General features: G+C 49.1%; 1 protein-coding gene across 4 annotated transcripts in view; it reads left to right on the top strand.

The window, feature by feature from the left end:
- SPECC1 (sperm antigen with calponin homology and coiled-coil domains 1) overlaps positions 1-5,792 on the top strand; it is a 108,802-nt gene extending 103,010 nt beyond the window's left edge. For all 4 annotated transcript variants that reach the window (XM_081171983.1, XM_081171985.1, XM_081171984.1 and 1 more), the window contains one exon: positions 706-5,792. In XM_081171983.1, coding sequence (XP_081028109.1) covers positions 706-795 — 90 coding nt within the window. In that variant the 3' untranslated portion in view covers positions 796-5,792. The remainder of the gene's footprint in view (positions 1-705) is intronic.
- Positions 5,793-15,593: the final 9,801 nt, after the last annotated feature.

The following is a 15,593-nucleotide window of genomic DNA, read 5'->3' as shown; positions in this document are numbered from 1 at the left end:
AACAAAGGAGATTCCCGATAAATATCAACATCATCATCATTTATTATTATGGCTGGGTTTCCCCAGTCACTCTGGGGGGCTTCCAACAAAATATTAAAATACAATAGTCTATTAAACATTAAAAGCTTCCCTAAAGAGGGCTGCCTTCAGGTGTCTTCTAAAAGCCTGGTAGTTGTTTTTCTCTTTGACATCTGATGGGAGGGCATTCCACAGGGCGGGTGCCACCACTGAGAAGGCCCTCTCCCTGATTCCCTGTAGCTTTGCTTCTTGCAGTGAGGGAACCGCCAGAAGGCCCTCGGCGCTGGGCAGCGTTTCTTATGGGAAGAGTTGATTGACAGTGGAATGGACTCCCCCAGGAGATGGTGGACTCTCTTTTGTTGGACGTTTCAAAGCAGAGTTTGGATGGCCATCTGTCATGGATTCCTGCATTGCAGGGGGTGGACTAGATGACTCTCAGGGTCCCTTCCATCCCTACAATTCTTTGATTCTATGAATATGTATGTACTCACACATATACAAACTTCCTGTGAAATGATCCGGTATATTTTGGGAAGCAGGGATAGGGAGTAGGAAATTCCACCTGCATTGTGCCTTTTAACTGTCCCCGGGGGTTCGGAATGACCCTCTGGTTCCCCTGCTGCAGCTAAAGTGCTTTACGTTTCCTTGTTTTCCTCCCAATGACGCTGCCATCTCTTCCCGCTACAGGAGCTCAGCGAGATCATGTACACGGACCGCCCCGACTGGCAGAGCGTTATGCAGTACGTCGCCCAAATCTACAAATATTTCGAGACCTGAGTTCCGGAGCCGGGAGGAGGGAGGAGGAGGAGGAGGAGGAAGGCGTCTGAAGAACACCATGCAACGCACTAGATCACTTTAAAAGGAAAACACTAAAGGGACCCTCCCCCTTCGTTCCTGCTTGACAGAGGCCCCGGCAGACGTTTCTCGTGGCCCCAGAAAGGACTGGCCCCGATCCAGCCCAGGCCTGCAGCCTGAAGCAGAGTGGAGGGGCTCTGCTTGGCCTGGGACTCTTTTTTTGGGGGGGACGCAGGAAATAACATCTCCCCCATACTTGACCGTGCCAAATAAGACTCCTTTCCACCCAGGGTGCCCTGCGCTGTGGGGCAGAGAACAACTCCCTTCATCGCCGGACAAATCGGTGGCCTTGTGCACAGCCTCTGGAGGTCCCCGAGGGCATCAGAAGTTGCTGCTTCCCCTCTCTTTAATTTCACAAAACCTGGTTGTGGCTTCCCCTCTTCATGGTTCCCCTGGAAAGGCTTCCTTGCTTTTCTCCCCAGATGCTCAAGAAAAGAGCAGGGTGGGCTGGCTTCCTGAAACAGGCTGCGCTGTGTGGAACAGCCAGGACCCCTTGAAACATGACAGCATCTTTGGAAAAAACAAAATACCAAACTTAAAATCCCCTTACAAGCCCCCCCCCCATGACAGCTGCCTTGGCCCAGTCTCACGCAGCTGGTAGGGCGGTAGAGAGAGCCAGGCTAATCTTGGCTTTTGCAAATTTCCCCCCATCCCAGGACCAATTTAGGGACTGTCGGGATCTGAATAGGCTTCTGTCCATCCAGGACCCACACTGTCTTGAGTGTGGATGCAAGGAGAGGAGGGGGAGTCCTTCTGATCATTGCTCCACAAGGCTAGAGGAAGCCATTATCAGGCCCAGATCTCCTGCCCACCCAGGATCTTGTGTTGTGACTGGATCACTTTGATGCCCGATTTAGTCCGCTGGGGTTTTGTTGCAGAACAAAGACTGCATGTCTCTTTAACTCGTTGCACGCGGATTTCAGCAGGTGTCTTTTCCGTAATAGTGGGAGAAGCGGTGCCTTCTAAAATTCTCCCTGCCCCCCCCCCCAGTGCCTCCAAGTTGGTGCAGGAGATGCAAGAGTTGTGTTCTGTTGCGCAAACCTGCTTGTGTCACTGCAGACATCTTATTTGTCTGATCCACGGGGAACATCTGCGGCCTACAGGAAGTTGCTGGACTAAAACTCCCACCATCTCTGACCAGTGGCGTCTGCAGGGCCACAGAAGCGTCCTCATCAAACCGGATCCAAATGCAGAACCAAGACATGTTGGGAAGCCTGATTCCCCGGTTAAAGGCACCAGTTGCTAGCTTGAGTAGTGGAGAGAAAAGGTTGTGGGGGAAATGTGGTTTTTTGTGGGGGGTGAGAGGGTTAGGTCTGCACATGCTGATAGATTTTTTTTTTCCTTGGGGGGTGATGGCCTTTGGTGGGGCCAACAGCTTTTGAAAATCTGGAGTTGCCAAAAAAATATTAATTTCCTGCCACGTCCCACCTGCCCTTTTCACAGCCGTGCCAACAGGAAACTCCCCACAGCTCCAGTCTGTCCCATCCAAGCGGACACAATGTAAAAGCTTTACCTACTGAGATTCCACCTGCTGCGCTTCTGCTAAGAGTGCAGGAGCCCTTCCATGGGAGAAGAGGGAAGAGTTGGCAAGCCTGTGAGGGGAGGGGAAGTCTCTGAAAATCTGCAAGTTAACGTCATGTTGAAAGTGACTTGCCCTTAGCTCACAAGGCGAGCCTCAGCGTAGCGGATTTATGCGGCATCAAAAGCCTGAAAATTCTTGCAGCGACTGAGGGCTTCTCTGCAAGGACTCAGGTGCCCTTTAAGTGTGAGCTTGAAGCGTTGAGTCGATGACCCATGTGGGTGAAAGCCAGGGTTGGCAGCGCCAAACGCACAGACCTTCCCCAGCCCCGATTCACGACACCTGTGTGTCACCGAAGGGCCACCACGAAACCTCCTTGGCTGGCGTCAGGAGACCTGAAGGCCACCAGGTCACAAACACAAGTGGCGCTTCCTTTGGCTTGGTAGAATTTCCTCCTTGCCGCTTTGGTGTGACTCGCCGGCTCCTTTCTGAGACTTGGGAGGTGAAGCCTGTCACAGGAGTGTCGTGTGTGGGTGACGTGGCCTTTGGGCACGAGCCCCAGGGGCCCCTAGAGGATGCTGCGAAGGAAACGCTTCCTTGCCATGAGGCCTTGTGAGCAGACGCCCACATCGCCCACATCTGCTGCTTCCGTGCCCCGTGGCTCTGCAGAGGATGTGTTAGACATCCCACCGTAAGGTCACAGAAGGTCGAAGGACAGCCTGCACACCCAAATTATCATCGTGTGTTTTCTGTTACCGGATACAAAGTTGAAGGTGCCAAATAATTGTCTGAAGTTGTTCGCTTTGCCAAAGGAGGAGGCCTCCGTTTCTGCCGCTGCCTCCCAGCCCAGTTCTTCTCGTCCGTGAGAGAACGTCAATCTCTTTCCCCGCTCTTGGTCTTAGCTTGAGCTGAGCTTCCCCCACTTTGTTTAGGTCTCTCCTTCCCATCCAAAGCCCCTTCTCCACTTTGACATCCCAACAGCTGTGAAAAGAAGACTTCAGGCAGGCCTGCTGTAAGGTTTCTGCCTGAAGACTTTCAGATGTCTGGTGCTAGTCCTCATGGTTCCTAGCCAAAACCTGCCAGTCTCCAGACATCATCCAGTCATTCCAAAATCGTTTGACATCTTCTCTGGAGAAAACGTGCCACCCGGTCAAAGGAAGTTGCACACCACCTTTGCATTTTCATCAGGCAAACAGACCTTTAACTTGGGGGAGTCAGGCGCTGCGGGGAGGGAATTTCCTACGGTCCAGGAAAAGCACGGTTCCTTTAGTGAGTTGCGTCCAACGCCAAGGTCTGTAGCCATGAGTAGATGGAACAAGAACCCCACAAGGTAGACAGTGGAGGGGGCCCTCTAGGCATAATGGTACCCGAACTCCCACCCGCCCCTTGCAGCCAGCATCAGTTAAGGCTGAGTAGGATTCCAGCAACTTCTGGAGGTCCCCGTGATTGCAGCCTCTGATGTTGATCTGCAGGCGAAAGGAGATTTCTGCTGTCTGCATTTTGCCATTTTCTCTACTTTAAGAGGAGGTCTCTCATTACGTGTGAGGCAGGTAGAGGCAAAAAAGTCTGAGGTGGTCCTTTCCGGGAAGCTTCATCCCCCTTCCTTTAAACCGGGCCCTCAGACTGTCTCGTAAACATCAGTTGTTAGTTAGTTTGTTAGCTGGTGTGTGTGTTATATGCCTACAAGGTTAATGTTTCTGGGCCATTGAGTGTCCAGGTGTTGGATTGCATCAGAAATGGCGTTGGGAAAGGGAGGTTTGTTGGCTTCGCTGTGCACCTCAGTTGGCGCAAGAGATGGAGGAAAGGCGGGAAGTGAGTGAGGGTCCGCGTCTGGTCACCCTGAAGGTCCGGTTTGGTTTTGTCTCCAGAAAAGCAGGGGGAAGCTGAGAGGGGGGGGAGCAGGAGATTCCAGAGCAAAGCAAGGTGTGGATTTGCACCCCTAACAGTTGCAAGGAGAGCAGATGAGGCGTTTAAAATGTCCGTGTCAGAGTGAGAGTTTTGTCTGTATTGGTTTTGTCAGTGATGTCGAGCTGAGGTGTCTGAAGGAAGCCTGGGTAGGTCTCTTGAGGCCTAGCATCTTGAAGGGAATGTTTTAGGGGCAGGTTCTGAATCCACTTCCCTTGCTCTTGAAGGTTAGGAAGGTAGACTTAAGGTTGTGTGTGTGTGTGTGTGTGTGTGTGTGTGTGTGTGTTCCCCTCCCCCTAAAGTCCCCATTTTCCTTAGAACTCCACCTCTTTCTCCCTCCCCATCCCAAAATGAGGTGCAGAAGGAGAAATCCAGGGTGACACTGAACTTAATTTCCCCGGGGTTCTCAGTCACTGAAATGCCGCCAGATTACAAAGCCTGCTGCTTCTCTTGTCAACCCTCCTCAATTTAGGGTCCACCTGTGCAGGGTTTTATTCAGGCACTTCCCGCTCCTTCTACTGCGGGTGAAGCCAGAGGTGGCCGGCCCTATTAGCTTGTTCCTCCACACAACACTAGGCGGCCGTATCAACCTGCGCCCACCTTTCCCCAAATGATGCCAAGGGGGGGCACCGTCCTTGACATAGAAGCATTGGTGGTCGTGTGACTGTAGACCAGGGATGGGGGGGGGCAGTGTTCCTCCACGTGTTGGACTCTGAAATCCCATCATCCCTGGCAGCTGTGCAACACCTGCAGGAGACTCTCCTCACTTGAAGGATTCTTCCAGCCTGTCTTCCCCATCTTCCATACTTCTCCAGTGAAATGCACCCCATAATATAATGCAGGGAATTGGGCGTGGACATCTGTGGCCTGCAGATGTCACTGGATCCCAGCAGGAGCAACAAGCGAGCAGGATAAGGCCTGGGGGTTCCTGACATCTGGAGAGATGCTGGAGCCCCCCCATCCACCCCATAATTTTGTAAAAACATAAAAGACTCCTGAGCAGGTGTCCTACGTGGAATGGCTGGTGTCTGCAGGTGCTAATGATCTTTCCAATATGCCATTAATCGACTCCGACTGGCAATGAACGAACAGAGTCCTTTCCTCTGCTTATTAACTTGTTTTGGGAGAGCTAACAGATTCTGGATCCCTGCCCTGCCCTCTATTATCTTTATTTTTTTTAGCCTTTACACGTGCCAACTTCCAGATACATTTTGTTTGTTCATCTTTCCTTGTGAGCGTTTCAGTTATTAAAAAAAACAAAAAACGGACCTCTCTCTCGGCCTGGACTGGGCACTCCAAGTCTGAACTGTTCCTGCCGGAGAGCAAAACCATCTTATTTATACACCAAGAGCACACTAGAATGTACAGGCCCTCGGAGACTTCAACGGTCGAGGATGTGCGACTGCCAATGTTTTTATTTAAAGAAGATTAACGTTACTGAAGCATTGGGTGCAGGGTCTGCATAATATTTCTAATAAATGCCTTTGGTTTCTGACACTTGGCTTTTGGCGCTGCTCTTGTCTAGGCCGCATCCTGTCGTTCCTGAGTGGTTTAACTGTTGGTCCTTCTTCCCAGGAAACACTGGGAATTGTAGCTCTCTTAACACCTCTCAGCACCCTTAACAGACTACAGTTCCCAGGATTATTTGCGGGGGGGAGCTATGATTGTTTAAGGTGGTATGCTACTGCTTCCAATGTAGAGTGCCGGCGGGGACAGAGTCTACTCAGAAGTAAGTTCCATTGAGTCAGATGGGACTTGCTCCCAGGTAAATAGGACGGCAGCCTTCTGAATATTCAAAACATATACACATAACCAATGTTGGGGCAATTAAAACAACTCCAATTTAATTAGATTTCTTTTTAAAAAAAGTAATGACTACACCTCTTTGAATAACAGGAGCAGGTAAGAAAAATATTACCTTGCCATTCTTACAACAACCCTACAAGGTATAGTGTGAGAGACTTGTCAACAAGCCAGGATAAAACACAAATCAGTGAATTGCGAAGCATTAAAACTATAAATTGTGCAAACAGCTGCTACCTAACTCTTACAAAATAAATAATTTGACACTTTAATATGAGGAGTGACTCAAAACAATATGTCCATATGCATAACTCATCGTCAAACTCCTGTGTCCATTTAAAATCAGTATGTGAACATTCAGTATTTTCCAACTACAAATCCACAGACATGCCACCTGAGTTGAGCTCAGGAACCACAGGTGGGAGCCCCTGATCTCTTACCATAAAAGTCAGGTGCGTTTCAGCCACGGAGGTCTCAACTTTTAGCCAACATGCCTGAACCTTAGATCACATTACCTCTCACTGTTTTCTAAATTTCCAAATTGCTTGGAGGTGGGGGAGAATACAGTTGCACTGCCGTGTTGAATTGATATTACAAGTGGCCAACAACAGAGAGATGTAAAAATAAGTCTGGTACCCCAATAATGTGATTAGACAATACCACAATGTGTGTTCTGTGTGGCTTGTGCAGAAGCATTTGATGTGATGGACCAGGAGCCATGTTCAAGTGTGTGCGCATGTGTGTGTGTGTGTGTGTGTGTGTGTGCGCGCGCCTCAGTCACCATGCTGCATCAGCATCAGTTTTCCTGGTCACACTACCGTGTGACCAAGGATAGCCACCTGCGAATTTCATTCTCACATGGCAAGCAGGAAACGGATGTTCTGGGCCAGGGGTGGGCGAGGCAGTGGCACCTACAACATCCGCATGAATGAGGTCTTGTGCCACCAGAGGTGTTGCATGCAGCTGCTGGGGCTGCATGAACGGATATGGGGGGGTGCACGGCAGGGGGTTGGTGTAGATGACCTCTCGGGTCCCTCCCTACCCTACAGCTCTTTCTCAGTCTGTGCTAACTCTTCATATGACAATGTGCCATTGCCCAGAAGTCTGTGGCTGAAAGAGGAAACTGGACCCCCTGGGGAGCCGTCAGGGCAGCCCCAGAGTATCATTTGCATGGGCACCAAAATAGCCCACCTTGAAGTCTTGCTCATGAGAGCAAAGCGACTCAAAGCATCCTTCGCCTAGTGGGAAGATCTCAGTGCCCACGTTCTGGGTTGTGATGAGACCAACCAGGTGAAAGAACTCTGCCTTGTGGGGAGTCAGAACAATGGTCCACCTAGCTCAATATTGCCTACGCTGACGGGGAGCCGCTCTCAAGGTTGGCAAATGGGGAGTCTTATCCCCAGCCTTACCTGGGGAGAAACGTGGTTCCGTTTGTGTTCAGAGGTGGCGACGCCTCAATTCGCACTTCCTGAAAGCCATACGTGAACTGGAAATGCAGCCGCCCGTTGAAATTCACGCTTCTCAGAATTCTGCAGTTCTCCAGTCAAGCGATGTGTGCAAAAATGCACAGGCCAGGGTAAAGCATGCCTAAAAAATGCAAATATTCATGAAACAACATTTTTAAAAATGCATTTGCAAAAAGTGAGCACATTGGGGCAAACTGCATACAGACGTGTGTATATTAGAAATTCACCCTAAAATGCTGTTGAATTTCCATGAGGACTTTTTTTAAAAAATGGACAATAGCTACAGAATTCAGCTTGCAGAGAAGCTCGCTTTTGTTTTTGAGAGGCACGGTCCTAGTCCTCATGATTCTGTGAGAGGAGGCTGCTGGACTCGATGGGTCATTGGCCTGATCCAGCAACCTCTTCCGATGCTCCCCTGGTGGCTGGTGCCCATTGGGGCTGGTAGGGCAGGGACCCCAAACAGAGCCACAGACAATGAGAGGCAGAGCCAATTCATCCTAGTTTCTTCCTCCTGAGACACAGAGATGAAGGCGGCTGACACCCAGAGCCACTCGCCAGCTTGGTTTTTGAGAAAGAAGGCAGGGCAAGTGAGAGTTGGCGAGGGCAGTCGGAGGTCTGTGGGGCAGCGACCCATTTGCCCTAACGGACCGGCTGCCATTGCAGGGGAAGAGGGATCGACAGGTAGAAAGAAGCAGCTCAGCGGTGAAATGAGTCACGAGTTTGGCAACTCAGTTCCAAGTTCGGCTCCAACACCTGAGGCCAGGTATCCTAAATTCATTGGCAGCCGTTGCAAATGCTTACATAACCCAAACTGGTTTGCCTCTTCTGGAGATAACAGAGGCAGCTCATATTTCAACCAATTTCCTTCTCCGGGGGCTGGAAAAACACAAGAGAACAATCATTCTCAGGCTTGAAGGAAAGGATGGAGGTTTGGAGAGTTTGAAGGGACCCTAAGGTTCATGTAGTCCAAACTCCTGCAATACAGGAATAAATTAGGAGAGTAATTTATTTTATTTATATCCAGCCTTTCTCCTAGTGCAGAACCCAAGGAAACTCCCAGAATAAAACAGGGATAACTCAAAGCACACAAATATTTTTTTTAAAAACCCACCAATTAAATAAGTGACCCTATGAAAAACGGTGCTGAAGGGGGCATCAGGGAACTCGCAATCTCAAGATAGACTGCGCTGGAATATGGAAGTTCCACTCAGCAGGCATGGTTAAAAGTCGCTGATGGCTCCAACCCAGTCAACTTATACTGGCAAAAGCAGACATCTCAGCTTCCATTTCTGGGAGAGAAGTGTGCAGAGCACACTAGTGGCAGCCGTTTGCTCGGCAGCATCCAGCCAGGCGGAGACGCAGAGCCCTTCTTTTGCAAAGTCATTCCTGTGCACGTTTTCGCTTGCTCTGTTTTGTTCTGACTGTGCGTAGTGTCAGTGTGTCTCAGGCGGGGAAACCACACTGATGGGAACCTTGCTGCTTGCAAAGCCATCTACACCCTCCAAGAGGCTCTGTCTCGACCCGATACACAATCCTCTAACAGCAGCTTTCCCATACTTTGTGCTCTCCAGATGTTTTGGACTTGCAACTCCCATCAGCCCCTGTCAACGCCAGGAACTCTGGGCCAAAACATCTGGCCAGGACAAATGGGAGTTGCCAATCAACAACACCAAGAGGGCACCGGGTTGGGGAAGGTGGCTCTGATTCAATGATGGGAAGCCTGTGGCTTTCCAGATGTTGTCGGAGTCCAACTCCCAGCAGCCAGCATGGCCAGGGATGATGGGAGTTGTAGTGCAGCAACATTTGCAGCGCTGCCAACATCTCCCACTGCCCCAGTCTGGATTTGAGATATCTGGCCAGGAACTTCCCCCCTGAAACTCTCCAAAATCTACGTTAGTTGTTTTTGGGTTTTTTATATTGTAAACCACCCTTTGGTCCTTGGATGGAGAGCAGTATAAAAGTTAAATAGATATAAAATGAAACAATAAATAAAATGATGTGATTTTTGTTGGGGGAAGAGAGAAGGGCATTAGAAGCAAAGTAATTCACAACTTTTTTTTTGCCAGCAAATGAGAAGTAAGGGCGTTTTGAGTAAGCATTTCCTTCCTTCTCCATCCAATTTGTTGAAATTCAGGGATTCCCACCCCTAGTACCAGCTGCGTGCAGGAACATCCTCTTCGCATGTCTGCTGCCGCTGCAGCTTTAAATACAATAGAATCATATAACTGCAGAGTTGGAAGGGACCCCCCCAAGGATCATCTAGTCCAGCCCCCGGCAACGCTGGAATACGCAGCTGTTCCATACAGGGATTGAACCTGAAACCTTTGCATTATGAGCACCACGCTCTAACCAACCGAGCTATCCAGACTGACATATTCATGGACACATACCCTCTCCTCTCGCCAACCCCTCTGCCAGCTTCCCATGGCTCACTCTACACACAGCAAAGTGTGGGGATTCAAACCCGGGTCTCCCAAGGTCCTAGTCTGACACGCTAACCACTACACCACTCTGCCTCTCCACTGGCGCCTATGCAGCTCAGGGCCAAGTTACATGCAAGACCACACCAGCATGGCGTAGTGGTCTGAGCTCCTTGCAAGGGGGGAGGTGGGATATAAATGCAATAAATTAATAGAAATGAAACAAGGCAGACCTGTTTAGGTAAGTTTTAAATGTTTGATATTTTGTTGTGTTTTTAATATTCTGTTGGGAGCCACTCAGAATGGCTGGGGAAACCCAGCCAGATGGGCAGGGTATAGATAAAATTATTATTATTATTATTATTATTATTATTATTAACCCCTTCCCTTTACACCTTGTTCACCCCTTCCCTATTTCTCCATAGACTCCCCAAAGCCCTCCCCTCCCGACTCCCTTTTACTAAACCACTGTGTAAGGGCCTCACCTGAACTGTCCTTTCCCCACGCTGCAGTGTGTGACGAAACCTTACATTTTAATGTATATTGGAAGATATAGAGATCGGCAGAGATATACCTTACAGTTTCAGTCCACAGGCCTGTTTCCTCCCACGTGGAAGCCCCCAAGTGAGGCATCAGCTTTCCCTGGCTTTTTGCTTCAACAGCTGGCGTTTAGCAGATACACTGTGCCTGGATATGGAGGCTTCATGGAGCTACCACGGCTAGCAGCAGTTTGATAGGGCCAGCCTGCTTCACACACTCAGATAAATCCTTAAAAAGAAATAAATCTGGTAGTAGCCCTTGCGGCCTCTTTCCCTTCCCTTCTCTCATTCTTTTTTATCACCACACCAAACGGCAAAGGTCTCTCTGAAGGCTGTTTACAGCACAACACCAAGCTGAAATCAGGGCAGCCAATAAAATCTGCAGCGAGCGCAACCTTTTCATGGCACCGCGGGGAAACGCCGGCGCTAGCACAGAGTCAGGGAGGCAAGAACGAAGGACAACTTTTGCCCAGCTTTAAAAAGACGCCAATTAAGAAGCAAACTGCTTTGGCACCAAATGGTCTCCACTGGCCTTGTGAAGGGGGCAAGGCATCTAGCCCTCCTGATCGGCATTTGTGGTTTTTTTAAATGTCCACTTAATCAACCTGGACATTTGCCCACTTAATCAACTGGCCCCAAAGCGCCCCGCCTTCTTGCAGGTTGATGGACTTTTTGCCTTCTTTTAAATGCTCGCTTAATCACCTCAAACACTTGCCAACTTAATCAATGACTACACCCTGAATAGATAACAATCTTCCCTTTGCCACTGTATGGCAAATGAACAGGCTGAATGATGCAGCCTTGTTAAATCATTCCAGCAGCATCTTTCCACAAGGGAGACCCCCAGCCGACAAAATCACCCTCTCATCACTGTGATCTTTGTGCTCCAAGCTGATCTTTCAAACAGTCCCTTCTGGAGAGTTGTGCGTGTGTGAGATCAGGTCATTGCAAAACTCTTCAGGGTGGGTTGAATCACTGACTCACGCACACAAAGAAAGGGAGAGCGAAAGAGGCAAGCTCTCCGAATGAGGCAAATAAATCTCTCTCCCATGACTATGGTGAGGAAAAACGGGATCTCTCCAGTCTGTGGCTGGGGAGCGGCTCACACCAAGCGAAATCATCCATCGATGACAGCCACATCCGGTGAAGCTGCAAACCGGCTCCTACAAGATCAAATGCCAAAGATCTCCTCAAGTCCAGGGACTTAAGAGAGCTGGCCCTATCATTAGACCTAATGTTCGCTTGGAGAGCCGGTGTGGGGCAGCGTTTAGGGTGTTGGGTTAGGACTTGGGGGTTAGGACATAGTCCATGGACTATGCAGAATAAGATAAATTAACAGGAAGGATTCGAAACCTGCGAGATCAGAGATTCTTAGAGGACTGGAGTAAATATATGAATTAGTTGAAAAGTAATTGTGATGAACAGATTACGCTAGTAGGATTGCAAGAAATTTTGTAAGATAGATTATTTGAAATATTGCAAGAAAGACTATGAAAAGAATGATTCATTAAGGATAATATAGAAATTAAGAAATGCAGAATAAGTGATTAAGAAGGGAAAATCATCAGAGGCGTTGACGGAAGTCTAAAATATTGTATAAGATGAGAAGATATGTTGTATGACTGTTGGAACTGATATATTATAACATCAGACCATGTGGGGGGCCGGACTATATTTTGAAAAGAAAGAAAGAAAGAAAGAAAGAAAGAAAGAAAGAAAGAAAGAAAGAAAGAAAGAATTCCTATGCCCCACAAATAACCCAGAGATGCATTTTAAATAAAAGCACACATTCTACTCATGTAAAATCTGATTCCCGGACCGTCTACAGGCCAGATTTAGAAGGCGATTGGGCCGGATCCGGGCCCCGGGCCTTAGTTTGCCTACCCCTGTTTTCCACTTTAGCCTTTTTTCTCCCGAAGATCTCACAAGGCAACAGAGGTTTAGGGTCAGAGTTTTCCTTCTCCTTAGATGGGCTCCCTTCCTAGGTGGAAGAGCCCCATCAGCCCCTCACTTCCCTCTACGGCACATGAAGAAACAGCCTTTATGACTGTTGGACCCAATCTTGCTCTTGTCCGATCAATCCATTCGTACCTCGGGTTACAGACGCTTCAGGTTACAGACTCCACTAATCCAGAAATATTACCTCAGGTTAAGAACTTTGCTTCAGGATGAGAACAGAAATCGCGCGGCGGCAGTGGGATGACCCATTAGCTAAAGTGGTGCTTCAGGTTAAGAACAGTTTCAGGTTAAGAACGGACCTCCGGAACGAATTAAGTACTTAACCCGAGGTACCACTGTAAACACAAGGCAGATTCTGGACAGGGAGGAGGGGTTTGCAGCAGGAGTCGGATGCAGGAAAGACTTTCTGAGTGGAACGGACTCCCTCCTTCGTTGGAGGTTTCTAAGCGGGGGGGGGGGGCATCTGCCAGGGATCCTTTCTCTATGATTCCCTCCCCGTAGGGGGCTGAGCTAGATGACCTCTGGGGTGCCTACAAGTTCTCCAGTCCCATGATTCTATAACGTGCTCACTAAGCTAGACAGCTGCCTCCTTTATGTGCCGCGGAGGACACTGACCTGTCTCCAGTGTGGTAAAAATACCCCCCCCCCCGCGTCTTTCCTGTCGACTTCTGTATCTGGGAATGGGAAGACTGGTTTGCCCTCTTCGACTGTCTGCCTCTCAGTGGAGGGGTCTTTCATTGCCCACACTCGTCTGCGCAACATGCGCCATCTTCACACGTAAGATGGGGATGGTGTGCCTCACCCTTGGAGGTAAAAAAAAATAAAATGTGGCCCTCCATACCTCTCTGCCCGGCCCCCAGGACTCACCCTCAGGCCACACCCCCTACAGAGCCACGCCCCCACGCCAGCCCTGTTTTGTGGCACCCTTGGGTGTTGATTCTTGTCAGGGCTGGATTTAGGTTTGATGAGGGCCCTGAAGGGAATGGGGCCCTTTATATGTCCGGCTGTCCTTTGTCAACAACAAATTGTCGCTGGTTTTTTTGGGTTGAATATATGCTATACAGTAATTTGTGGATAATAAGTATCTAAAGCCATTTGTGGATAATAAGTATGTAAAGCCATTTGCACATAACAAAATATGTATTTTATCCAAGTAATTGTTGAACTGAAACACAATTAAGAACCAGTTATATTTTAGGGATCAGGCTAGCAGGACATTCCTTACATCCTAGGAGTCTACACAACTCAAAACGCTGTTGCTGTATGTAGGTTTTATTTTATTTGTATTTTATCTTATATTTTGGAAATGTACATCCAGTTTTTTTCCTTTAATTTTTTTGGGGGCCCCCAAGAGAGTGGGGCCCTAAGCTATAGCTTGTTTAGCTTGTACAGTGGTACCTCGGGTTAAGTACTTAATTTGTTCCGGAGGTCCGTTCTTAACCTGAAACTGTTCTTAACCTGAAGCCCCACTTTAGCTAATGGGGCCTCCTGCTGCTGCTGCGCCGCCAGAGCACGATTTCTGTTCTTATCCTGAAGCAAAGTTCTTAACCCAAGGTACTATTTCTGGGTTAGCGGAGTCTGTAACCTGAAGCAAATGTAACCTGAGGTACCACTGTACGTAAATCTGGCACCGGTTCTTGTCCTCCCTCATTTCTTGCCTGGATGGAGGTTGGAGAGAAGGGTTTGCTTGTGGGGCTGCAGAAACGCGCCTCTTGTTGACAGAAGAAAGCCTTTAGCAAACGTGAGATCCCACGGAGAGAGCGCCTGTCAGATGTACAGTTTCAGTTCCAAAGGGCATCTGTCACCACACCAAAGGCCCGATCCCGGCATCCATTACTCTCCCGTAACTGATATTTGATGATCAGTGCCTCTGCCTCTGGACTGAAAGCTCCACACAGCCCTTGCAGCTTACAGTCATCAACAAGCTTCTCCTTCCTGCGCAGACTGAATAATAGAAACATAGAACTGTAGGGGAGGGATCCCAAAGGATCATCCAGCTCAACCCCCTGAAATACAGGAATCCTAACTAAAGGATCCCTGGCAGATGGCCTTCCAACCTCTGTTTAAAATCCTCCAGGAAAGGAGAGTCCACCGCCCAGCGGCGTAGCGTGAGTTGTCAGCACCCGGGGCAAGGCACGTAATTTGCGCCCCCCCTAACCCCTAACCTGCGAGTTGCCGCTGGCGCTGCCGCCCAAACGACGCCGCTTGCCCGGAGGAGGAGGGGGGCAGAGAGGCAAGGAAAATGCAACGGCCCAGCAGCTGCAGCAGCAGCGGCGGAGGCGGGGCTGTGAGGAGGGGCTGCCTGGCGTGCCCTCCGCGGCCCTGACGCGCGGGGACCGCGGCGAGCGCTTAGAGCCGCTGCCAGCTCGTCAGTTCCGCGAGACATGGGGCTCTGCTACAGCCTGCGCCCGAGGCTCTTCGGCGACTCCGGAGGCAGCGAGCGCGCCCCCCCAGATGTTGCGCCCGGTGCGGCCTGCCCCCCTTGCACCCCCCACGCTACGCCACTGCCACCGCCTTCCAAGGCAGTCCATTCCATTGTAAAACTGCTCCTACCATCAGGAAGTTCAGTCAATCCACACTCATGCAATTAATCAACCCAAATTTTGTTAAACGGGACACAGCCTTAATTTAAACTCACTGGAAATATCCTGAAAACTGACAGGATGTGGAGCAGGGTGGAAAGCTGAGGACAACCAGTTTTTCCTGCCTTTCCCTTCTGATGGCTTGGCTCAGACATCTCTGCTTCATCACGTTATACGTATTGTTTTAATCATTATCAATATTTGCTTATAAAGCAGCAGCCTGATTATTTCTTATCCCCTATCTATTTGTTGCGAAACAGAAGCGATAAAAGAGCAAGTCACTGGGGGAGGTTCCGCTGAGTAAGAATTTTAAGGAATGTCAAGTAAATAAATGAAAGTATCTGAATATATTGGCTCTGAGCCTTTGGCTGTCAGCAAATGCTTGGCGAGGTATATATGGATATTGGTTTTTCATTGCTGACTTTTGTTTGTCTGTAAACCACCTTGGCATTTCTCTTTGAAATGAAAGATGATTGAATAATAATAATAATAATAATTTTCTGATTGGCAATTTTTAAAGTGATGCA

This window comes from Podarcis bocagei (genome assembly GCF_964188305.1).
Source record: "Podarcis bocagei genome assembly, chromosome: 15".
Classification (NCBI taxonomy): Eukaryota; Metazoa; Chordata; class Lepidosauria; order Squamata; family Lacertidae; genus Podarcis; species Podarcis bocagei.
Note: the sequence above shows the minus strand (reverse complement) of the source record. Positions and strands in the feature narration are given on the sequence as shown.